Source organism: Harpegnathos saltator, unplaced genomic scaffold (assembly GCF_003227715.2).
Source record: "Harpegnathos saltator strain DR-91 unplaced genomic scaffold, Hsal_v8.6 scaffold539, whole genome shotgun sequence".
NCBI lineage: Eukaryota > Metazoa > Arthropoda > Insecta > Hymenoptera > Formicidae > Harpegnathos > Harpegnathos saltator.
The window spans coordinates 1,290,524-1,315,842 of NW_020230359.1; the positions used below are offsets into that span (position 1 = coordinate 1,290,524).

The following is a 25,319-nucleotide window of genomic DNA, read 5'->3' on the forward strand; positions in this document are numbered from 1 at the left end:
GCTGCAATAAAAGGAAAGAGTTTCATATTACGATTCATGATAAAGTCGCAATTTGCCTTAGCACAAATTAAGTGCGCATGTCTTTGCAAACCGCTTCGCGTGCAATCGTCAATTTGTCCACAGTTTATCCCTACATATTTATTGTTATATCATTCATTTTAATATATGTATATGTCTCGCATCTACAATTGTTTTCTTGTCCCTCTACATCTCTTCTTCGGCCCGAAAATCTTCAAACGTGTTTCGTGATGTGAAAAACTGCGTTCACGCGCGAACGCAAATAAAATGAATGAAAACGCTACGTTACCTGAACGCGGCAAAGTAAAAAGTGAAAGACAGAGACGCGACGAGATGGGGGTGTGTGACACTAAACGTCCATTATTGTAAATGTAACGTGAGACAGAAGGAATCATATCGTGATAAAATTATGAGGGCCCAATTAAAATAAACACCGAGGGCCGTCACTCACCAAGTGGGAAATCTTCCACATCGGCGATACATCGACTGAATATGTTTGCTTTCGGCCGGCCTGGACCGGACAAACGGTGGACGGTACACCCGTTGAATTTTCGACACCACAAAAATTCCATATCCCTGGATTCAAAAGCCCAGTACGACATGCTGCTCACTGTTAGCCACTGAACGCGTGGCGTCTTTTCTATTGTTCTTGATCGTGCGCGTGCATTCTTCTACATACGCATCGCCTCGCGATGAACGCGACTCGCGAGATAATGAGTTCGATCCTTCCAAAGTAGGTAATTTAGCTTGGCGTGTCTGAATCCGTAACAGAGAGACAGAGAGAGAGAGAGAGAGAGAGAGAGAGAGAGAGAGAGAGAGAGAAAAGGGGGAGACAGCATTATCAATATGAATATACATCGTTTATTTAGTTAAATTATCGATCAGCGAATTATAATCATCGCGAAGAATGACGTGCGTTGGATTTAAGAACAACAGTGTCACTTCAGCAATTTAATGGCCAACATGAAACAGCAACTGTTCTCCTGCTCGTTCCACAACTTCCACTTGAGATCGTACTTTCGCTGCAATAAAAGAAAAGCATTTCATGTTACGATTCGTGTTCATGATACTGTAAGGTCGCAATTTGCCTTAGCATAAATTAAGTGCACTTTGCAAACCGCTCCGCGTTTGCATCGTCCTACATTTGTCCTTGGTTTATCCTTATATATTTATTGTTACGTCATTCATTTTAATATATGTATATGCCTTGCATCTATAATGATTTTCTTGTAGCCCCTACTTGTCTCTCCTTCGATCCGAAGATATTCAAAGTCGTGTCTCGACGTGAAAAACTTTGCGTTCACACGCGAGTGCAAAGTCTGAATAAAAACGCGACGTTATCTGAATGCGGTAATGCAAAAAACGACAGACAGACGCGACGAGATGGGGGGGGGGAGGGGGGAGTGTGTAACATCGAACGTTCATTATTATCGATGCAACGTGAGAGAAGAAGGAATCATATCTTGATAGAATTATAGGGGCCAAATTAAAGTGGACGCCGAGGGTCGTCACTCACCGTAGGGAATTTCTTTGATATTGGCAATACTACTGAATATGTTTGCCTCTGACCGGGCTGGACCGGACAAACAGTGGACGTACACGCGTCGAGTGGCATGCCCAAGAACGGTAGATCCATGAGTTCGGAAGCCCAGTACGCCCTGCTGAACACATTGCCGCTGAAGTCTGGAATAAAATACACGCACCGCTGACACATCACCGTACGCATCGTAACGTTGCGGAATTTTCGCACGCGACACGGCCGCGCTCGACATCATTCGAGACGACATTATTCTCACTCTCACTCTGCCGAGAGAAGAGATACTTTCGTTTTCGGAGGGGAGCAGGTCGAACGCCTGATTGTCTCCGTTTGTTTGTCGGTTCGGAGGCCGATTTGAACTCGATCGAAGAGTCCGAGTCTCAGGCCGAGCGCAAAACTCGACCGGAACGAACGCTTGATCCTGAACGCGAGGACGCGAGGAAGGTGTCCATTCTGACCCGCGATGTGATTTTTCGCGTTATAGGGCTGTTATTGTGCCGCGGCAACGCCGCGGCGATACTCACCGGCGGTGTAGTCGAAACTTATGCTCGCATTGCGACCTCTCTTCAAGCCACAGGGCTTCGATTCCAGGGCCTCTGCGCACGGTTCCACGCGTACCTCGTGTATGACGCAATTTGTAGCTGAAATTCAAGGAGTGATGAATTTGTAGACCACGGCTGCAGCAGAGAAAGCTGCTTCGCAACTGTTGTAAAATTGTTGTGAATCTGATTGGAGCATTCTTCTGAATTCAGCCAAATTTAAGAGCACACGCCAATTAGATTCACGAATTTTACGACGATTTTTACGACGAGTCGTAAAAAGCAAAGCAGCTTTTTCTGCTGAACGCAAGCAATGACATCGCCGACGAGCAACAAGACACCGAGGCAATAAGACCGAGGAGAAGGAGAACGATCGATCGTGTCCTGTCACCTGTAGGTCGTTACCGCTATTGTCCGACTTGCGCCTGACGCTCGCGAATATCCGGCTTAATTTTAGAATAACACAGCGAGACTCTCTCCCTGTCTCGCACAATATTCGGATAATCGTCGTCTTTCGAATTCGGCGCGATAATCGCGAGCGGGTCGTTCGACTGCGAGGAGTTCGCACAGGACTTTTAATTAGCGTTTGTACGCGACGCCGCGTGACGAAAGACATTCCGTTCGCGCGACTATTCGCGCGAATTGAATCGCAAATCTTCGCGCTCGCTTCGCGTTGATTTATTCTCGAGTTACTCGAGCGATGAATTACGCTGTCGCCGCGATTATCGCGATGCACTTTCGCCACTCGGGCGAACGTCACATGCGCGGGTCATTATGTTGCAACGAAAACCGGCAAGATCTACTTTCTACTTCTTACTTGAAATGTTTTGCACAAAACGACGAGTTGAGCGAAAATTTTCGCTGGCAATGGGGAAAAAGATGCGCGACACGTGTCATCGGTGGCGCAAGGAACTGATGTAAAGTTGCAGCTCGAAACTATGAGCGATCCGACCGAGTTATCTCGGCTTGCTCCAAGCGAGCTTTAAAAGATACCACGATATACTTTATCTCTCTTCTCTCTCTCTCTCTCTCTCTCTCTCTCTCTCTCTCTCTCTCGGGTTTTCACGCGAGGTCACTCGAGCCATTTGTTACTCAATTTATTTTCCACAAATTAACGGACGATAAAGGCGCGAAAGAAAATCGTCGGCGGGTGTAGCAATAATAAGAATACAAGCAGACTGATAACAACAACGATAAAAATAATAATTACGCACGGGATTGGCGAAACCGCGTCTCGTCTCGGCGAGAAACCGCCCAAGTCCCGCCGCTCCGCCGGCGTGAAGCGGCGGACGCTCAGTTTCTCAGCACGTTTTACGCGGCGCGTTAAAACTACCGTTTATCCCTTTTTTGCGCTTAAACTCTCACGTGCCTTTCACAACCCCCCGCGTTTCTTCGCCTGTAATATCCCCACGCTCGCGCATCGAGCGCTCATCGAGGAACTTCGGTGTTTATTTTTCTTGTGAATGCCTGCAAACTTCTTGTTTACGGAGCGCGAGGATTTTCTTTCTCTTCCTTTTTTTCTTCAACTTCTCCGGCTACCTTATCATTTGATGCGCTTCTTTTTCGTCCCGCTTTCTACATGCTCCAATGAGAAGTCACTGCGCGATCATATCTCCCGATGTGCGTGTTTCGTTGTTGATTAAACAAGAACCGACCGAACCGGCTATTTGCGAGAGCAGAATTTCTTTCAGACTGCCTGTATCTTCGAACGAATCTCCCACACGAATTATTCCACGCTAGCACGGCTGTTTTAGAGCGAAAGTCTAAGATGGTCTTGTCAGTCTTCGACTAGAGAAATGTGCTAGGAATGAACTTTCCACGCGTTCGACGCGTGCTCGTTTCCTCCTTATCGCGAAAGAAGGCTAAATGCAAAGAGACGATTACTCGTAATGATTCGTTGACCCTTTTCTTCGAGGCAACAACGGGAAAGCCTAATCTTGGACTTGGCCCGCCGCGAGAATCATCGAGCGGCCCATGTTCCGATGCGTATGGAACACGTGGCTGGCAAGTGAAAGAGAAAGACTGAGATTGAAGGCGACGCTATTCTGGTCTAGTAGTTCCTTCTTTGTTTGCTTAGGAAGAGGCACCGTTGCTTCAATCTTCGTCTTTCTTCCTCGCTTGCTACTTACACGTTTGTAATTCGTTCGTAGTTTAGAACAATCATGTGTAGTTGAGAGCTGCGCCAGCGATAATATCTGACAAATTAACGGAGAAAGTGCATTCTCTCTAAATTGCAATAAGCTCACGACAAGCGAATTATTAATCCTATCCGGCTCAACATCCGTTTTTTACAATCTGCTGCTCAATTGCTGCGCGGATGCGCCTCGTTCGAGCAGATTTTACTTGCGAATCTTGCGTAAATCTTGCGTCTTGGTGTTAAAAACCACTTATATCACGAGGCGATATCTTTAGGCCTGTTCGTGTTGTCTGCACTGCTGAACTGGTGCGACAAGTTGAAGTGAGAAAACCTACGTTTGTCTCACTTTAACTTAATGCACCAGTTCAGCAATGCAGACAAAACGAACGGGCCTTTTGTCTGCTCAAGATTTACGTGCTAATTTAAAAAAAAAAAAAATATATATATATATATATATCTTTAAACGCGAAGAACTCTTATGACAAATTCACTCCATTCTCCAAATGAAACTCTTCCGTTTCTTCATTAAAGAAATTAAAGGATTATTGTAAGGAGTTGATGAGATTGACAGTGATATCTCATGATAGCGCAATCGCGACTTCACGATGTTGCATCTTCGCTTCGTGGATAACCTCATCAAGAGCGCTATTTTGTTCACACGTACTGACAATTGTCGACTTAACGATGTTGGTCGGCAACTAACGAGAAAAGCTATTCTGTACAGCTGCTAACGACAGCTGTTTACAACGATACTTGACGCTCACGAGCGATAGTCATCGTTTCAAATTTAACGCGACCCATCTCAAGTGACAAGGCACATTTTAAAGTAGACATTTTCTACATATTTTTGACATTTCAAGTTTTTATGACGACTGGGGGGAGGAGAGGTACTTAATATTTAATACCAACCAACCAAGTTTCCGTACTCTTATTTGCTACATAATACTCGGATTGTTTTCTTCTTTGTCTCAGATCTCGTCTTATACGAGGTCTCATACTATACACGACATCGGACTAACATGTAAGAATTTTGTATTTTTTCTTTTATAAATCTGTCATGCCATCGGCTGAGAAATATCCTTTCTAATTTTTAAACGTGCGTGTACCAATGACTGTCGCTTGCAACGACAATTGCAAAAGCTCGCAGGCGTCGCTGTCAGTAGAAGAAGAAGCCGATCAATAGAAGTCGATAGAAAATCAATAGAGGAAGAAAAGAAGAGGTATCAGAATAGTCTACATTTATCTTTGTCGCTCCTGCAAGCAAGATGGATATCGTTAACGTAACCGGTAGTTGTCGGTAGGCATATATCCCAGCGCCATGCGCCATATCGAGATCGCAAATGAAATAATAAACCGAAATAAAAAGCCTCATCGAGAGCGACTTTGAATACATTCGGACTTATTTGCGCGCGCGCGCGCATGCGAGCGAAGTCGATATATCGTAATTGCGCTAAACAGTCATGTTGTTACGAGCCTTGAGCCATGAACCGTAACAATCCGCGATTGGAATTCCTGCGCAACTGCAACGTCTCGAGCGGCAGTTTTCCCCGATTTTCGTCGGTTCCCCGGTTGATCGACGCGAGTCCGATCGCAGATTCCGCGAGCTGCGAAGGCGAAGAGTCACCGACGACGTCACGAGCGAGAGAAACGTACTGTCACTTCTAACGCTATCACGCTAGCCTGTCGCGAGCTCCTTCTCGGGCGCTTCGTTCATTAGCGACACATGGAAATCGCGGGCTCATGTCGCGATCACGACGCAGCGAATACTCACAAATAGGCTCAGGACATGAATGCCAATGCACGACTTCCGCATGAGTCGCGTATACGACCAGGCTCAGGAAGACTGCGGTGACGAGCGCGCTGTTCCGGTTCATCCTCGATGGACGGTGGTTCGTAGTCAAGTGAAAGAAGAGCAACGTGAGGGTCAGTTCACACATAGGCAGGCAGACAACCGAGCGGAGTATCGCGAGAGCAGAGAGAGAGAGAGAGAGAGAGAGAGAGAGAGTGGGGCTATAGGTCAATTGAGATAGAGCGTGGAACTTGTACACACTTTGGCCGTATCTCTCCTCCTCCTCCGAGGAATCACAATGTAGAATTTCGTTTTGATTTAGTGACTAGGCAACGTATTTCTTACGATAATCTTATCCCAAGCAACGTTCGTCGTTTCAACGAATAATGTCGTTTTTTATTGTTTGGTAAGTACGATATATCGCATGATCTAAAAATACTCGAGTCGATTTGACATCCTCCGAGTCGAGACATCGGACGGCTCTAAGAAGGTTGGGCGAAATTAAAGAAGAAAAGAAGTTAACGTCGTCTTATTTTAATAATATTTACACGAATATATTTACACGAGTATATTTACACGAAAAAGCATTCTTGTGACTTTTGCGAAATCATATTTCGCAACGAAGGAAGTTGTGACAATCATCTCGACGAAAAGTTACGCTATTTTAGATATTTAAAGATATTTCGATTTTTACGAGGACAAGTTCGACTCAAATAAATCGGAATGCGAGACAAATCGGCCGAGAGCCAGGGAACAGTGAATGAAATTAGAAAAGAAAGCGACGGTACACGCATAGGTATATTTGCGCATAAATATTAAAAATTACGCTGCATTTGTTACGTTGAGAATGGATGATTCCTTCTATTTTATCGCTACCTAGTTCGTAAATTACATAAAGAAATAGCAGAAAGCATTAATGCGAAAAAAAAAAGAGAACGCTGCGGACAGGATTCGAACCTGTGCGGGCAAAGCCCATTGGATTTCGAGTCCAACTCCTTAACCACTCGGACACCGCAGCTCGTGATAATACTAGTACGTACTGCGGCATATAAAGTCATTTGTCGTATCAGTAATAATATTGTTAAAATGTATAAAACAAAAAATTACTGCAACAATGTCATACCTAAAAATATGTTTGTTTAATAGTGACACGAGAAAAATATAACAACGACCAATGTACGGATACTCGACAAGGATACACACTATCTGACTATAAAATTTTTAAAGATTAATAATTAAATTATATTTTGACGATAATGACTTTTCGCAAATGCAAAATGCGAGCGATAACATAATAATAAGTATATATGTGTGATCGTTACGTTGTATTAAAATTAAAATTATAATTACATAAACGACTCACACACACACACACACACACACACAGCAGTATGTCGATCGTGTACGCGTAGCGACGTTACATCAATTTTTTTCTTTATTTTCTTTGTCGTAGAAAGTAGATTGGTCGTTCTGTGTTAGCAGCTGGAAAAATTCAATAAAACGTCACTGAGAATCCTCTATAGTGGCGACATCTGCCAACGAACTGCCAACGAGAGCGGCACGTCGTCTCGTCGTCGAACTTCATCGGTAAAATAAATAAGAATAACAAAGTAGACACACACAGTATCTTTTATCATAGATTTTTTTAATTTACTTTCCGACACTAAATTCATTTATTTCTAAAATATAAAGAATTGCGATAAAACGAAGAGGAAACATATTTCTGCATCTATAAAAAGTTCCAACATTGTTTTTCTTTAGATTTTCTCTATATTTGCTATTATTCCGATATCTATCCGATATTTTATATTCGATCGAAACGATTACATTTTGCGCCATAATGCAGTAATTAAAATTTCTTGTATAAATGCCCGAATTCTTACACGAATTCTTAGAAATGATATCTTGTATCTGTCTCGTCTCATACAGACACGTTATCAATTTTAAATGATATCCTGATTTTCCTGATCAACTTCTTTCCTGTTGTATCACTTCGACTTTGTTGTGCCGAAAATGAAAGAAACATTTCAAACCGTGAATGCGATTTTCATGTCTCTATTTCTCATCTGTTAGGGAGGAACTTCACGGATCGTGTGACGATCTGACACGTTCTCCCTGGAATCGATACGTTCGCGAATAATACCGGCCGTGAACCGTTCATGCGAGAGGCATGCGGGTTCTATCAGTTTCGCAAGTCGGCGAACAATGTGGTCATCGCGGAGAACACAGCGCGAGGATCGCAACACGGCGCGATCGAGCGAATTCCGCTCGTGCGACACGGCGCCGCGATGCGATTAATGATCAATGGCAAACGCGAACGCGATTTATCGATCCGCCACGCTGCGCGCCGCGCAGCGGTCCACCTGCAGGCCTCTATTGTGTATCGCGCCGGGTGCGCTTTATTACGCGAGCGGTGTCGCGCCTACGTTCGTGCGTCGGATGACCATAGAAAGAGGAGGAAAAAAGGAGACACTCGCGCAATAATTGTCACCCGTGACGCAGAATTGCCGAGTTTGCGAGCTCGTTCCGTACAACTTATCGCGACGACGTTGCACAGGAGTTTAGTTAAACTCCGCCCTTTTCTGCGATCTTGAACAATCCGGCGTCTGCGACAGCTCTGTATTTCGTCTCTGTTCTCAGCACAATCAAACAATTTTATTTTTATTTTCTGTTGTTGAGTTATTTTATTTTATTTCATTTTTATTTTATGCGTGTATGCGTGTTATTTGCTCCCTTCCCCGTTTCCCGTTCTACCGGCTGTCTTTTGTTGTTCGCTTCACTTCCCCCTTGATCGACCCCCCCCCCAAATCAAATATACGTCATTATTCCCTGGATAACATAAAATTAGTCTGCTTATGAAGAAGCTTGAAACATTATTTTGCTGTCTGTATAATAAGCGACGAAATTTGCTACAATGGTCTAAAGTACGCCACGCCTCTGCGGTAATTACTTTCCTCTATGCTACGTCACGTATCCAAGCGTAGAGAAAAACCAAGTCGGGCAGCCAAATAACGACGATCCTCAGGCGCGCGCGCGCGGATTATGTCACTCCGCGTGCTGTAATCACCGCAGAAAATAGAAGTCGCCTGTGGAAGTGATACGAGAAGCGCGCGTGGGTAGCTCACAGCGGATCCGCCACTCGAGAGAGATTCGCATACGCGCGACGGCTCGGGGAAGCGCTTTCGGAAATCGGCCGGATGATTTGAATAAAAAAGAGAGAGAGAGAGAGAGAGAGAGAGAGGATTGTGCAAAAACAGCTCGGCCACGCGCGACGCTTCTCCGAAGAGGCACTTTTACTCTGCACTAGGTGGAAAGGAAGCCGCTAAAGGAAGCGGTGGTGTTGGCACGTTGGGTGCGCGAATGTAACCTACATTCGATATGATTGGCTGATCTCGTTCATTATAACGCAGCGAATCTCCCCTTTTTACAAGATGGATCTTTTCGCGCGTGACTCGAGAGACTCGTGAGATAAGAGAAGATGAGATTTTCGCAAGATTTCGCCGTCCTGCTAATATTGTATCATCCCGGATGAGAATTCGTTTGTGGCGTAAAAGGTCGATTAGAAAAGCACCTTTGACAAACAATTGACAGACGAATGTCGTTACTGTCGTGCAATTTTACGTTGTGTTGCGTTGTGTTTCACACAGACGCGGATTACGCATTCGACGTCGCTCGCACCGTGCTTGTAACGTGATGAATGTTCACGCGTGCAAATTTCAGACAGGAGGTCTCTGAAAAAACGCGCAATTATCGAGCCCACCGCGACGTGCGATTACTCATCGATTTTTGCATTCGCAACATTTTTAATCGCGAGGTCTCCGAGTAACAGAAGAGGGACGCAAAGAGTGAAATTGATCGCGCGTGTCGCGCAGAAATGCGGATGCAGATGTTTCGCGCCGGAAAGCGCGATCGTCGATATTTATGAGAACCGGCGCGCAGCGCCGGTGAATTACCCGGGAACATTTGTTCGACATATGTTTCTTCCGGATTCGGGGGGAACCGGTTCTCTCTCTCTCTCTCTCTTCCACAAACTTCTGCGACTTAATTCAGAGACGATCCAATAGATCCCAATTACGAAATTGTTTCATCGTGCACGAGATTATCAGATACGTCTATCCAACTGTCATCCCCCCGTTTTTACCTAGCACTCGTACCACTTACTCTCCTCCCTCCTCCCCTTACCGTTCTCACATTCGCATTCAAATTTACAGCACAATCGCACCTACCGACTGCAGTCGCGAGATGCAATTAATCTCTCTATTCTGCTCGTTAGGAATCAAAGTCTGGAGAGCGTTCTCAGGAACGACGTGCATCGACTTCGACACTCGCCGCGAGATTTCTCATCGATACGCTCCTCAGTGCCAATTTCCAGAGATATCTCTGATTTCACCCGGACCGTAGCCACCTGGACTGGAACGTGCGTCGTCCATATCAATTAATCCGATTTCTCTCAGCTGCGCGCTTATCCCGCAGAAGCGACAGCTTCGCTTAGAGCCCACCGCAGAGTCTCTCGCAGGATACAGAAGCTGAGCGCCTCTGCCAACGACATCCTTTTTGCCGGTGTTATCGAAGCGACTGCGACCGCGCGCGCGCGAGCGCGCGAGAGCTGAGCGACACCTCGGCAGGCTACGCTCCTGACGTCGCGCGGCGCGTCGTCACACCTGTTGCCCTCGGCAGGATACCAGCGTGGTACGCCACTGGCCGTAAACCGCTGGCACGGCTCACCTGTTGGCCTCAGCAGTGTTACCTGGGTTCTCGACCGCGCGGCACCTTTCGCCCAGCGTTGCCGCCGCCGACGAGTTTCCGTTTGCTATATCCCTCATCCGGCGAGCTCTCGCGAGCGAGCGAGCGAGCGAGCGAACCACACGCGTGTTCCAAGGGACGAGCTCCGGTCGAGCGAGGTCGTCCTCTCTCGTCCGAGGAGACGACTGCTCGAGCGGATGGACGAGGAGCGCATCTTCGTGGGTCGATTTTCCCCGTGACTTCCGGCGCAACGGGAAACCGCACTGGAAGGAAGGAGCAGAAGAAGAGCCCCCGAAGCGAGGCCCTCGCCCTCAGCCTCTCGAGCCGAGCTGAGGAACGCACGACGCGCCTGACGAATAGGAGGGAAGGAAGGTGGGGAAGCTAACCGGTCGGCCGCTTTCCGCGGATTCCTGAACCGCCGTCGGCCACCGTCGTCGGGATTGTATGCAAATACCTCGCGGAAACATCCTCGCGCGGGCTGCTGCCGGGCCAGGAGAGCACAGAGCGCCGCCGTCGTCGTCGCCGCTGTTCTTCCCTGAGGAGGTGAGGAGCGCTGTCTCTCTTCCACTTCCTTCTCCTCCTCCTCCTCCTCTTCCTCCTCCTCCTCCTCTTCGTGCGAGTCGTCGCCGTGCAACGAAGCTCAGGTACGATCGCGTATCGATAGCGTGAAATTTCGCGACTTGCGTAAGCGTAGCGCGACGACAGGCGGTCTCTCGGCGAGCGCGATCTATGCGTGGAGAAGAGAGGTACGGTGAGGAACGAAGGAACCTCTCTCCCGATTCGGCACGTCTAACGTGGAAATGAGCGATCAGTGAAGACGAGTAACACGTCTCGGTCTCGTGCTCGCGATCGATCTCGCTTCACGAAAAATTCCGAACGTGTGATTCGGAGAGCGCGTCGTTTACAGCTGTGACATTGTTCATTTCCGTCTCGTCGGAGTCGTTCGTCCGACGAACGACATGAGCCAATGTGTGAGACAAATTGGGCTTCGAAACGCGCGAGAAAATTGTTTCCAAACAATAGCCAAACGATAGCTGAGAGCCTGCTCGACATCGCCCCGCATCGTGTTTGACGATTAATAGCGTCCTGAGACGCCGAAGGCGACAGAAAACTCTTAATCGCATATTTAGTCATAGTTATTTCAAGACAAAGTGCCGTCTCTGCGAGCGCGAATGATCGGAATCAACGTAGAGATTAGTGCGTGTGTGTGTGTGTGTGTGTCGCGTGTTATCGTTTATACAGATAATCGCCGGGGCAGCGCGTTCGATACTAGAAAATGCCGATTGCTTAGTAATAGACCACGATAAAACGTGTCGCGGTCATTTGCAAAGTTACACTTCGCTCGCGCCGCCGCGATCGCGCGAACAAGCGGACGCAGTAAGATTCGTAGATACACCGGCAAACGGATTTTTAATATCGATGACGCAGATATGATATCTTGCCGGGTATGAGATAAAAAGCTTCGTAAATAGTATCGAGTACTCGTCTCGTTGACTCTGATTGACATCCTTTTTCTCTCTCTCTCTCTCTCTCTCTCTCTCTCTCTCTCTCTCTCTCTCTCTCTCTCTCTCTCTCTCTCTCTCGCACGCTCCATCCTCCGCGCGCGAATAAAACACGAGCGAGTCCGCACGTGTAAACGACTCGCGAGCGAAGACCACGCGGCCGCTGATATTCGCACGTCGAATCATCGGGCGTTTTTCGCGCAGCCTCGCCGTTCCCCCTTTTTCCTCCTCTGCGCAAAGTCGTTTAACGGAACCGCGGACGCGCGCGCGCACGAGACGAAGCTTCAGACAACAAACTGTCGACGCGATAATTCGATAAGATCGAGGAGAAAACTTTGCTGCTCAGGCGAGCGTTTCGAAACGCTTCGCGCAGAAGAAGACAATGCGGTCTCCCTTTAATGATTATTCCGCTAATAGCCCGATACGCGGCGTATAAAGGCGTGCTCTCTTCGCGCATGGTAAACATCTTGCTCTGAATTCAACATTTCTCCCACGTACCACTGGCGATGACGATATTACGGTATCGGCTCTGATAACGGAGTTTCACTTTCTCCTGTACACTCTCCCCGCTGAAATTCTGCCCGCCAATGTCCGACCGACCGGCCGGGATCGGGACGGAATAAAAACGACTCGATGACAAAACAGTCTCGATGACGCGATTGACGATCATTAAACCCCCTCGTCCGAAGTCGCGACCGAGCTCTTCCTCCCGCTCCCCTCCCCCCCCCCCTCTTTCGGATTCGCTCGTGCGCGCGAGTCAATTCCCTATTCTGGAACGCGAAGACCGCGCGTTATTCCCCGGGCGCCAATTCCGCAAGGTTCACGCGACAGAACGGCTGTTTTTGCAGGTGAAACCACGCGCGCGCGCGCGCGCGACTTCCGCTCCGCTTCGAGTCGGTCGGTCGGTCGGTCGGTCTCGCGGAATATATTCGGCGCGGGATGAAACGGCCGAAGATCTCGAGCGCACGAAGATCCCGTGCCGCAAATTACACGAGCGTTCTGACAATGAGCCGAGCAACGGTGCGCGCAGCGGCTTTCTCACGACATTCACCGACGTAATTTCTCTCGCCATTGTCTAAGTCGCCACACGCGTACAGGGAGAGAGTGAGATTCTCATATAGCGCTGACAACGACGACGAGGACGACGCAAAAGCGGAACGTAACGGTGCCGCGGTGCCGGCAGGAAGGCAGGAAGGAAATGTCGCGTGCGAAATCGCCGGGCAGTCCAGAGCTGTCCAGAGCTGGAGATTCGCGCGACGGATGGACCGGCTGGCGGATGGACGCGTTCGCTCGTGTCGTACGTGGCGGAGCGGGAAAACACGTTCGTTCGCACGCGAATTCGAGACGTCCGAAGGCGCGAGTTGGCCGCGACGAGTACACAACACCGGCGGGTTGTTTGTGTCGCCTGAGAGAGATCGGCAGAAAAACACGCGGCGCGCTGAATCGTCGGATCCGCGCAGGGAAGACGCTGGAGACGCCCGCCCGCGCCGTCGCGCTGACAATTATGAGAGCGCGCCTTGCGACAGGATTTATTATTCCTTAGGTCGTTTTAAACAATCTTCCACCACTTGCGACACACGTCTTGAGAGAACGCCAGCGCGTTAATAATAGCGCGTTATATATAAACTTCTTTCTCGACTCACGCGCGCGACTCACAAGAGGTGAGGTGAGAGAGATATCGCAAAGCTCTCGCTTCTCGCTATTTCGCGCGGAACAATGTCCCCCGTCGAGCCCCGTGAGCTCGATAAGACAATGGTGCTCTGGTCTTTTATGGTGATTCAGGAGCTTCGAGAATATACCGTTTCGCCCGGCTCGGCTCGCCGCGCCGCGGCTAAGTAAGGCTGCACAGGGGGGAGAATTTTATCGCAGGATATCGGCGCTCGTAAATCGAGCAGCTGGACGAGGCTAATGCCTCGTCCAGCTGCAAACTACTCGCGAAACTCGAGAGAGATTGTCCGGCGAACATGACAAGCGTGTCAGCTCGAGAAGGCTCATTCGAGCAAAGCGGTTGCCGAGCCCAACCGCCTCATCCAGCACGGTTCTCGTGCGAATATACGGTCGCGGTCGCGCGTCGCAAACACGCTCATTTTTGCCAGCCGACGTGATGTGGGTAAACGTCGCTGATGTCGCGGCAACAGTCGACTACAATAACAGTCGTCGTGCGAACAGTCGACGGGTGTCGAGCGCGCGCGCGGAGTTTACCCGTGCGCGTTCACGGCTTCGAGTCGATTTACGAGCGTGAGAAGCCAACGAGCGAGTGCCAACAATAAACTTGGCGCGTGCGCGAGAAGGAGGAGACACGCTGGTATTAATAAATAATTGATCGGATAATCGCCGTGGCGCCGCGTATCGCGTCCTGCGAGGGTAGTCACGGAGAGGATACGCGATACCCCCCCCCCCCCCGTGGCCGATAACCGTCGGCCACGGTGGAATTACGCGTACGCGACAATGGCCGGCCGGGTTTATCGCGGCCGCCTTAGAGGCTCGCAACGCGCACAATGCCGGTCTGTAAAAATACACCGACCGCCGCCTAATGGCCCTCGCTACCTGCGCCGGTGCATTCCCGCCTGGAAACCCGACGGACCGAACGGACGAGCGAACGAACTCGACGATTCCGCGCGCGAGCGCGCGAAGGAGACGGTGTCGGCAACGCGACTCTTTCGAGGTGGACGGTCGCGTTTAGGTAAATTTGCTGTCGCGCCTGAGGACGCTGCGGCGAGATAGAAAGATACCGCGTAATTTCCCGGCTCTCTAGGCTTACACAATAGCGGCTAAATACGGCTGGCTGTACGTACGGCCGTGCAGGTGGGGAATAATTTGCACTTTAGGTCGGAAGACGCTTCCGAAACGGCGGAGACACTTTTATATCGCGTTGTCTTAATCTCGCGTCTCGATGGCTCGTGGCAGCGGCGGATAAAATATTATTACCTCCAAGTGCGTGATGAAGGTGAGAAAAAGCGGGGGAGGAGGAAAAACAGATAGATCGCCGTGCGCGCCGCGCACATTTCACGCGGCGTTACCGATTGTGTTTAGAAAGTCACACACGCATGTCGCGCCGTTAGAAAGTAAATTGGACGTTGGCTGAGTTGTGCAGCCGCAGAAAGAGGATGGATACGCTCATGCGATCTCCGCGCGATCGGAATCCGTGCGACATTAAAAAAATGTGTCAGTGGACTCTTCATCGCGCTGGACTCAATTCAGACGCTCTCTTCGTCCGCGCGAACCGTCGCGATAAAAAATGCGCACGATCATCACGTTCTGCTGCGAACCGGTGAAATTTCATCGAGGCGCGGAAGCGGGGAATGAAGGGGGGGGACGGATGATATACAGGGGATGTAAAAAATAAGTATAATAGCGCGCGCGCGCGCCCCGACGTCGGCGATAAGAATTTCTTCTTCTCTCCCCGCCGATGCGCGGCGCGGCGCGAGACACTCTCCTTCAGAGAGAGAGAGAGAGAGAGAGAGAGCCGTCTACGAATTTATTTTACGGGAGCGTAGGGTGCGCAGGTTCCCACGGGATCGCGATTCGGCGATAGCGGCGATACGCGTTACGCGAGAACATCGCGCAGTATGCCGGCCTATCGTGCCGTCCTTATCGTCCGTCGAGGGGGAATTTCAAACAAGAAGGCGTATTCTCTCGTGTCGGAGCTCATTATCTGCTTACGATAAGTGTCAAGGCCGCCGCCGAGCGTGGGCGCTCTATCAAAAGTAACCGCGGCGCTTAATTACCGCCGTTTTTAGGCGTGACGGCCTTGGGCCGTGCAGCCGAAATGCCGAAATGGGGAAGAGTTTGGCGTTTCGCGCGCGCTTCGGCAGCTTGCGCGGGAAGAAGACGGTATTGACGAAGCATCTCGCGTGAGTGAAGCGCCTCGTCATCGCCTTATTACGCGGACAGCGAATATCGCGTATTTTCAACACGGAGAAGAGACCTGAGATTCGAGTCGCTGCTCGCAATCGCGTCCCCGTTGTCCGATTGCTGCCGACTGAGGACTGACGAGGCGATCGTAGACGACGAGAGAGCGCGATGTTTTGCGCGGCGGGATGCGCGGAACAGATGCCGGGAGAAGAGCGGGAATTTTTGGCAAAGCTCTCCCGCCGCCTCGAACCGCGCGCCTAAATATAGCCGAACGCCGCTATAATTTAACGTTCGACCCTGACTACTAATGAGCGCTTTTGTGCCTTGATTTTCTCGCGCCGCGATACGCACAACACCGCCGTTCGCCTTTGAGCCGCTGGCTCCTCACTGGCTCCGGACAGGAGCGGAGTGCCCGCCACAAGATTCCGCGCATCGTGCGGGTTCAACACGCTGTTTCAACGTTTGCGCGGTTATCGCCTCGCAAATATTCATCACGCATATTTACGTACGATACGCTGACTCACGTATACGATATCGCGATATCGCGGTGCAATATCGTGCGAAACGGTACGGTGGAAATGGGACAGCCATGTGAGAAAGTTTTACAGTTTCAATATAACGCGCGAATTAAACGACGGAGCGTAATAATCCTACGAGACTCGGGTAGCTGCAGACACCTACCTTATCGTCGCCGTCGTCGTCGTCGTCGTCGCGCGCGCGCGCGCGCGCGCGCCGAGGAGGTCAGTCAACTCACATCGCAACGCGATGTGAGGTATACGTTTGCATGCGCGAGATTGACACGTGGACGACCTGTCAGCGAGTCCCGGGACTTTCTTGATATCGACCGGTTCGATTCCCTCTCTTTGTCTCGCCAATGGGCCAACATACGTGTGTCAACACATCGCCTCGGCGGTGTCACTTTGTCAAAAGCATGCGCGATATCAACCGGCGCTTTCTCAAAGCGCGACTCCGCTATAGCGAATCTCGCAAGACCTGTCCGCGAGGAGCCTCCTCCTCCTCCTCCTCCCTGGGATATTTGATACTTTTCTCTTTTCCAAATTCACCTTTGGAACTGCTCGCCAGATTCACGGACGCGGCGGTAATTTCGAAAAGGAAAAAAACAAAATATCGAATTTCGACGCTGGCGGTTCAAGACGAAGGTAAACCGCGGGGCGGTAAAAATGGTGAATGAGAAGAAGCGGAGCTCTCTTGCTGTAAAGCGCACGCGATTGCGCGCGTTAATTACGCAAATGGCAGGGCAGGTTAAATGTTGACACATTATGCGCGGCTCGATAGCCATGATTCCGCGCGCGGAATCACCGAGATTACGTTGCCTGATTGGTACACATTACCAGCCGCGGCGTGTATTAATATGTATTTACCAGCGCGTGCGGCGCACGCAGAGGATAAGCCGCCGAAGGGTGAAGTCCACGGATTAAAGTTCGGAATTAGCGCTCTAGGCTGGACGTGTAATGAGCGAGCAGCGCGCTTCCTCTGACGACCGCGGCCAGGACGTTGCCACGCAAGACCGTTCTAACGCGAACCTCAGTCAAAGTTAATCCAAACGGGCAAACGCGTTCCCGGGCCAGCTCTGCCAGCTCGCGAGCTGGAAATCGATTAATTAATCCGCCGCCGACACACGAAGCCGGGACGCCGAAGACGACCGCGGTTAACGAATGTTGACGGCGAGGTTTCGAGCAAGCTACGCGACGCGACGCGACGCGACTTGCGGTCGAGCGAGAAGTCGCAAAGGCTCGCGCGCGAATGCGCCTCTTATCGACCCGATCTCGCGCGTAATTGTCCTCGGAAACGCTTCCCCACGCCGGCTCGTAGCGACGCTCGCTACGTCAGATAAGGGAGAAGCGGCGGAGCTGTCTCGCGGATGCGAATTTGCATGAGCCATAAAGGATGCGGCGCGGCACATTTTCTGCATAACTAACGCCGCGTTGCGACTCGTTCCTATCCGGGACGAGATTTAAAAGCCCAGCGGGAACACGGAGGGTCCTTCCAACGGGATCTCGCGGCCGATAACGTTGTCGATTGACGTCATCCTTTATAAGAGTCGCGCGCGCCGGATGTTCATCCTCTCGTCATTCAATGAGCCGTGGAAATTTGTACGACGAGGAATATCTCGCTACTTGGATATCAACTCGAATAGCGGACAACAAGTCCGAGGAATCAAGTGGTCTGTTATTAAACGATAATTACAAACGTTCGACGCAGCTTCAAACGGACGTGTAAGTTTGTTTTGTCTCCATGACCGGTTTAATTTCATATCTCGGCCGCCTTCTCTCGCTTTCTCACAGTAGCTCATGGCTGCGCGCTCTTAGACACACCACAGAATATATTCAGCCACGAGTGCCCGTGTCCCTTGCTGCTTATCTATCTTGACGCTAGTCGCATGCCTTCACGGACGCGTCAGGTTAACGCGAAGGATGCAGCGCCGAAGTTTGCATAGCACTCGCTCACATCTTGTTAACTGAGAATGGGTCCAGGCACGAGACGCGATTGATTTGATGTCACTTCCGGGCGATCGCCGCGAAATGGCATCGCGACTGAGTCGATGGAGACGAAATCGCCGCGATTCGCACGTCCCGTTCCACGTCTTTCGATTCTACAAAAGTGAATTTCTCGATCACCCCGAAAAAAAAGTCACTTCAGAACAAGCGGAATCGTCTAAATTTTAGACAGGATTTTATTCTTATACATGGCCTCAAGAAGATTCCTCTAAGATTAAGAGGACAATATCATTAACACATTAACATATTCCTTTCTTTTTTCATCTCGGTGGGGAAATCCCCTCATGAGGGTACCCCTCATCCCTCGGGGGAGGCGAGGGTTACGCCGGGTTACATATTCCTCTTCATATAAGAGATTAAATTAATTTATATAAAAGGAAATCTTGAAATAAGAGGAAAACAATTAGAATAATATCTAATAAATTTTAGACGAATGACTCACTTTAATCACTTTGTGAAAAGAAGAATCCTTTTTCTATTAAAGGCATCGCTCAGAATATTAGACTATGAGAAAAATCATGTTACAAATGGAATACGTTTTTTGGGTGATATCTCTCGGCGGCCGAGCGCAGTCGCATCGATCAGCATTCCTGTTTCACGTGAAGAAATTCTCGCCTCGCAGCGTCCCGCAGTTGCCGAGAAATTAAAAGGGAGAAATAAACCGAGCGAACGTGACAGTGAATAAAAAATTCAAAGAGCTCCGCAACACGTTGCTCTCTCGAGCAGCCTCATCTGTCGAATGGGAAATCGCTGCGAGAATTAATCGGAATGCAGAGAGATTAGATAATTCATTCCTGCGGAACGCACATCGTCGTCTAGGGTCACGATCGCCAGCACGAACCTCGCGACTCGTCGCGAATGCGGCGCGCGTACAAGGGAAACGCGTGATTAGAAACTGGAAACGCGCGCGACAGAGAGAGAGAGAGAGAGAGAGAGAGAGAGAGGGGGGGGAGGGGGGAAAGATGGAGGATTCTACGCACATAGTCGTTTTATTTAGCGCTGACTGCGTGCGCGGCCATTAGCGCCTGGGATACGCCGCCGAAATTTGCATAACATTCACGTACGCGTCGCCGGCTGTGAGGGAACTCGGCGCATGTCGAAGAGATTATCGCGCCGACGTGTAGCACGGATAGAATTATGTAATATCGCATATAATTCGATAAACAACGCGCGGGGCGACTTTATAAAGTCCGCTGTGCGTGTTCGCGCCTTTCGAGGACTCGCGCGTATCGACTCCAACGAAACGAAAATGTCCCTCTCGCCTTTCGTCGGAAAACCGTCGCTTTCCGCTCCCGTCGAATAAAAGGCGCGTCGGATTGTAGCAGATAATGGATCCTTGCGAGAGGAACGCAAATGTCAACCTGACGAAATGCACATCTCCGGAGAAAAAGAGAGAGAGAGAGGAGAGAGAGAGAGGAGAGAGAGAGAGAGAGAGAGAGAGAGGAGGTTGCTGCAGCGGTCTTTCACGCGCATTCTCACTCGGTGCGTCCGCGAATGGAGAAACGGGAAACGAGGGCGCCGTGAGAAGCGCGTCGCGGCGAAAATTGAGCTCGCGCTGCTCGCAAATAAAGAGTTATTTTATTACCGCGGGAACAGGCAAGGTCGAGGCTGCGACGGATCGATCGCGCTCATGTTGCGAGCGCGCGTCCTTGCTCTTTCCGGCGCTCTTACCGAGCCGAAAGCGGAAAAGGGGTATAAAACGAAACGGACGCGCAATGAAATCCTGCGCAAATTATTCGCGACTCGGAGAGCGGCTCGCTCGGCGAAATCCATGAGCCGGATACTTGATACTCGCGCACGCTTCTCTTCATTACGCTCCCCCGCTGAGAAATTACACGCTGTCATACCCGCGAGCAGCGGGCTAATTGAGAATATTTAACCCGATGGAGTCACATGTACCGCGCGAATCGCGCGCTGTTACATAAGAGACGGCCACGGATTAATTAAGCGGCAGCTTGATTAGACGCGCAACACATCTGCGCGGCGCATTGTTGCGTCTCCCCCTCCCCCTCCTACCACCCGCTTTCTGCCCTAATTCGCCCTCTTTTTTGCATAAAAAAATTATATTACAGTTGCGCCAGAGGCTACCGCCCACAGTCGCGTCGCGCGGCCGCAATTAGCATCGATTAACAGACCACGCGCGACAATATCGAGATATCGCGTGAAAGGAGACGCGCGCGCGGTCGTCCTCTCACCGACGCGGCGCGGCGAGGGCGGCATCGCCGAGGACGTTACGAGAACGTCGTCACCGACGACGCCTCGGCGACGTTAATGCAATAACGACGACCTGTCGCATCAAGCAGCAAGCCCGCCTAGAACGATTAGATTCACGACTAATACTTGGAGAAAAGAAAAACGGCTAAACACCGCCGGGCCATCGGGCGCGTTCCTGCCGCCGTAAATCCAACGCTGTGGTCCACTTTCGACGCTGCCTGCCGAATGTCTATCAAGTCTATCCGGCTGTGTTTAACGAGGCAACCGAGAGGGCCGCGTATTGGCCGTCGTCGCGATTCGCGCTCAATGCAAATTCGCCTCGCATTCCGTCCGTAATTGTGCGAAACGCACAAACGCGAACGCCGCCCTCGCCGACTTCGCCGGCTCTATTTCGACCCGTATGCCCCTATTAGGCTCGGCGACCAGCGTGCGTCGCGGATTAAACAGATGCAGCGGCCGCGGGAATTTTCCCGCGATAGAGAAAGTTCGCTCTGCCCTTTCCGAGCGCGCGCCTGTCGCAAGGATTGAGATACGCGCAATCGGTCCGATGCGCGATCGCTCCCTCCGAGACCCGATCGCTCTCGTCGAACGACTCGATCGTTACCGTTCGATTCTCTCTCTCTCTCTCTCTCTCTCTCTCTCTCTCTCTTATCCGGACTCATTTGACTTTCACTCTTGCCGCGAACTTGTGAGAAACGCACCGCGCGCGCGCGCGCGCGAGAGGCATGAGCGGAATGAGCAATTGCGAGCGCGAGTACGCGGTTGGCTTTCGGCAGGTTGGAAATGTCAAAAGTCGCTGTAGACAGTCCGCCGATGTGCGTCATGTGCGCGCCACAGCTGCTCCGATAAAGGCCGCGATTAGTCCGCGGACGAGAATTGCGATGAAAGAGAGAGCTTTGGGATTCACGGCGGGACGCGTGGAAAAAGCGCTCGGATCGTCGTGTCGGCTGGAAAAATGCAGTTCAGACTCGGGCGAGACCGCGTCCGGTATACGCACACGCGCGTATCCTTTTTCGCCGATCAATCTCGACCGCAACTCGCGATGGTGGATCCTTACGGCGACTCCTGCGGCGATTTTTCACGGTCTATCAGCCGGCGAGTCGACGTAACAGAGATACTCCAGCCGGGCCGATGACAACGGACGATCGTCTCGCGAGATTCGACGCGGTCAAAAGTCACGCGTCCTCGCGTCTAAAACGCCAAGCGGAATATCGTAAAACGCCGCAGCGCGCGCGCGCGCGCACTCTCATGGGCGCGGCTGTTTATGTAAAGCTAATGTCGCTTGACTGGCTCGGCAGTCTTAACATTGGCTTAACACTGTGATCTCTCTCTCTCTCTCTCTCTCCCCCCCTCCCTCTCGCTGTCTCTCTTTCTCTGCCTACAGACGGAGATCGGTGAACCAATTATCCACGTCGTGTGTAATACGTATAAGGCGGCGTATACATGTCGTTACGGCACCGCGGCGCAATGGATATCTCGTAAAATAAGCACCGTGGGGTTCGGCCTTACTTACGCACCAATAAGGCAGCATTCTGGCCGGGTCAATGCTTACTGGTTTTGTGTTTCGAGTCGACGCGACTCTCGCTCCCGTTCGCTCCTCCGTCTCTCCTTTTCCGAGGATAGAGCCGATCTCGCACTCTCTCGGAGATGCGGTCGATTCTCCGACAAGCGGAGGAGCGCCAGGAGGAGAATCCAGACTTTGCCCTTCGAAGGTGCGCGATGGCGTCGGACGCAAATTTTCTCGTGAAGATTCGACAAGGCCTTTTGCGGCCTCGTTCGACTCTCGCACCGCGTTGAAAAGCTTGCCGCCGGCTGAGCCGGCCGTTGCCCGGCGCCGGAATTGGGATACCGCCAATCCGTCAATTTCCGCCAGATCTTATCGGCTTTTTTGCAGGAATACGTCGCGCCAAGGAATTCCAGTTGGCGCGCTTCACGGGTCGCCGCAATGCGAATCGCCGCTGCGCAGCGGCGATCTTTAATTCGAGTGGCCGAGGAGCGAGCATCGCGTCGACATCGCGGGCGTAGATTGCGAAGCAGCGAGTCTGGGACGCGTATCCTGGCCATATTCGCCGAGTAATACACTCTCGGCGTGTCCCAGTTCGAGATAATGCACTGGAGATCGCTCTGCGTTTCCGACACACATTCGAGCCCGCTCGGCCGAAGCGGGTATCAATGGTCGCGGGACGCGTAAAAGCGGAGGCGCGCGCGCGCGCGCCGTGAGACGCAAAAATCGAGAGCCGGTCACAATGACGACGAAGAACGAGATGAGACGAGACGGGACGAAATGATGTCTCTCGGGCGATTGAGAAATCGCGACTGCGAGAAAGCGGAACACGGCGAAAGGACGTGCGAAAGCACACGCCTGAAAAATTTGCGCTCGCCTCGCACTTGCGATTTTGGACTGCTGAGGCTACCCGAGACGAGCGATCAGGTAGGGGCCGCGCTCCTCAGCAACTTGACGTCTGCTCGCGCGCGTCCTCGGAAATTGCGAATTTATCATCCAAGAATATGGCTTGACAGTCGCAACAATTTGAACAATGTTTCAATTCGCTGATGTTGATAAACTCTTCTCGTAGATAATTGACGATCAAATATGAATAATCGACAAATGGTCCTCTGGCGTGGGATTCGATTACGATTTAATTTACCACATGAAGAGAGAGAGAGAGAGAGAGAGAGGGGGGAGATCATGTATTCGAATCGCATCGCGTTTGCGCGACAGACTTGCGTGAAGAGCCAATTGCTCGCTCGATTGATAAAAGTCTGCCGGCTGTGCACTTTCTTCTCGCATCGACTGCAGCGTAAACATGAAAGGCGCGCGCGATGCGTCCTAGATTCTTCGGTAATTCTTTCTGCACGCACACACACGCACACACACACACACACACACACACACGCAGACCGGCAGACCGGCACATGATCGCGTACGCCACTCGTTTTCATCGGCCAAGGTCGTTATACGTCGGGTGTTCCTCCTTTCGAGCGAAATCGCCGGCGATTGAGGTGCCGCGGAAAAACACACGCGTTTAAAAGTTACGCGATCCTGCTGCCCACAACTCCTTACGTAAAGGCCGAACGCGCCCGTCGGACTTCCCCGATGGGGGGAAATAGTCCGCGCGCGCGCGCGCGCGCGCACTCTGAGCATTTTAATGTTTCGAGGAGAAAAAAATTACGCGACACGCGTGAACGCCCCGTTCCGTTTCCGCGGCTGATGGATTTTGCGCGAGCGATCGTGGCGCGAATCATGTAGGCGGTTAATAGGAAGGCGCGATTGAAAGTAGCGCGTGTGCGATATTTCGATGAGAATGAGGTAACGATCACTCTCGGTGAGCACCTCACGGTAAGCGGCTCACCGCGCGCGCAATAATGTTACCCTCTTCTTTCGCAGACAGACGGAGTCTTCGAGCGGGCCGCTGCGGCAGCATGAAGAGGAAAGTCCGGAGTCGATGATGCGCGTAAACGGCCATTCGGCACACGGTGCGAAGCAAGAAATGGGTAAGTCTTTCGACACTTTCGACACTCGTAACGACGACGACTTGACGAATTTGCTCGATCGACAAGCACCACGAGCTCGCGGCGTTTCCCTACGTTTCCCTACGTTTCCCTACGTTTCCCTACGTTTCGCTGCCAAGGTTACACTTTCAGAAATGAGTAACAGTAGGCAGTAGGCAGTAGGTAATCGTGGACTCGATCAAGATATCCGGAGTTTACAACACAAGGATAAGATATAGTTGCCTCAGATCGTTGTCGGTGGTATTATGAAGTGAAATTGAAGGGTCTTTCTTCTCTTCCGTTTGAAGAATCAGCCAACTTTCTCATCAGTCGTCGAATTAACGTGAGAAATGAGAAGGGATAAAAGTCATGACGTGTGTTGGTCCGCGCAAATAACAGCGCGGAACAGCTGAGAGAAACTCGGGAAAGTGATGCTAAAGTGGAAAGGAAACATCCTTGGAGGAATATTCAAGGTAAAACCGAGACTTTCCCTTCGTCCTTTTTCGATTCGTCGCCCTTTTTCCTAAAACGGAACGCACATCGCTTCTAGTCGATCGCTTCTCTTCTAATCGCATCGCGAAGGCTACGGGTCGAACGATTCGACGGATTCCTCGCGCGCGTCCTTGCGCGACGATTGAAAAATTGTGGTCGTAGACAATGCGCGCACAAGCTCGCACACGCGTCACGTAGGGTACATTGTCTACGGTACAGTGGCACTTGTTACATAAGCCATTCAAGGTGGCGCGATGACGTTACCCGAAGGTGCGCCCGCAGCTCATCCTGTTCTTTCATTAATAACGATCCTCCGCCGGCACGGTTCTTCGGCTGCCGCGGAAGCGCGACGGCTATAACTTGGCGAAATTCCTCGTCCTCGACCCCGCTCCCACCCTTCCTTCGGCTGAATTTCCGACGCTCCGTGAAATAACCGTGCGGTGAAGTTTGCCTCTCGCTTCGGATCTCAATCGATTTCAACA

General features: G+C 50.9%; 2 protein-coding genes and 1 non-coding gene across 3 annotated transcripts in view; 1 reads left to right on the forward strand and 2 right to left on the reverse strand.

Annotated features, from left to right (window-relative positions):
• Window positions 1–859: 859 nt before the first annotated feature.
• LOC105187035 (MD-2-related lipid-recognition protein) lies at window positions 860–6,197 on the reverse strand. Its single transcript, XM_011147601.2, has 4 exons — window positions 6,003–6,197; window positions 2,080–2,196; window positions 1,535–1,701; window positions 860–1,040 (listed from the first exon to the last, which is right to left on the reverse strand). The coding sequence occupies exons 1-4, from the start codon at window positions 6,166–6,168 to the stop codon at window positions 957–959; spliced, it is 534 nt and encodes a 177-aa protein (XP_011145903.1). The 5' UTR covers window positions 6,169–6,197; the 3' UTR covers window positions 860–956.
• A 759-nt stretch (window positions 6,198–6,956) lies between these two features.
• On the reverse strand, window positions 6,957–7,038 carry TRNAS-CGA (transfer RNA serine (anticodon CGA)). The gene has a single exon. It is a non-coding gene; the product is annotated as a tRNA-Ser (tRNA).
• A 3,721-nt stretch (window positions 7,039–10,759) lies between these two features.
• LOC105187036 (echinoderm microtubule-associated protein-like 2) overlaps window positions 10,760–25,319 on the forward strand; it is a 37,412-nt gene continuing 22,852 nt past the window's right edge. Inside the window, exons 1-2 of the mRNA XM_025303294.1 lie at window positions 10,760–11,306; window positions 24,242–24,348. Of these exons, the coding sequence (XP_025159079.1) occupies window positions 24,300–24,348 (49 nt within the window). The 5' untranslated portion in view covers window positions 10,760–11,306; window positions 24,242–24,299. The remainder of the gene's footprint in view (window positions 11,307–24,241; window positions 24,349–25,319) is intronic.

Excerpts from the sequence above, each read along its gene's own strand:
- LOC105187035 (XM_011147601.2), bottom strand. The coding sequence starts at position 6,168 with ATGTGTGAACTGACCCTCACGTTGCTCTTCTTTCACTTGACTACGAAC. Across the intron at positions 2,197-6,002 it reads TTCATGTCCTGAGCCTATTT|CTACAAATTGCGTCATACAC; the intron begins GTGAGTATTCGC and ends CTTGAATTTCAG. Across the intron at positions 1,041-1,534 it reads TATCAAAGAAATTCCCTACG|CGAAAGTACGATCTCAAGTG; the intron begins GTGAGTGACGAC and ends CTTTTATTGCAG.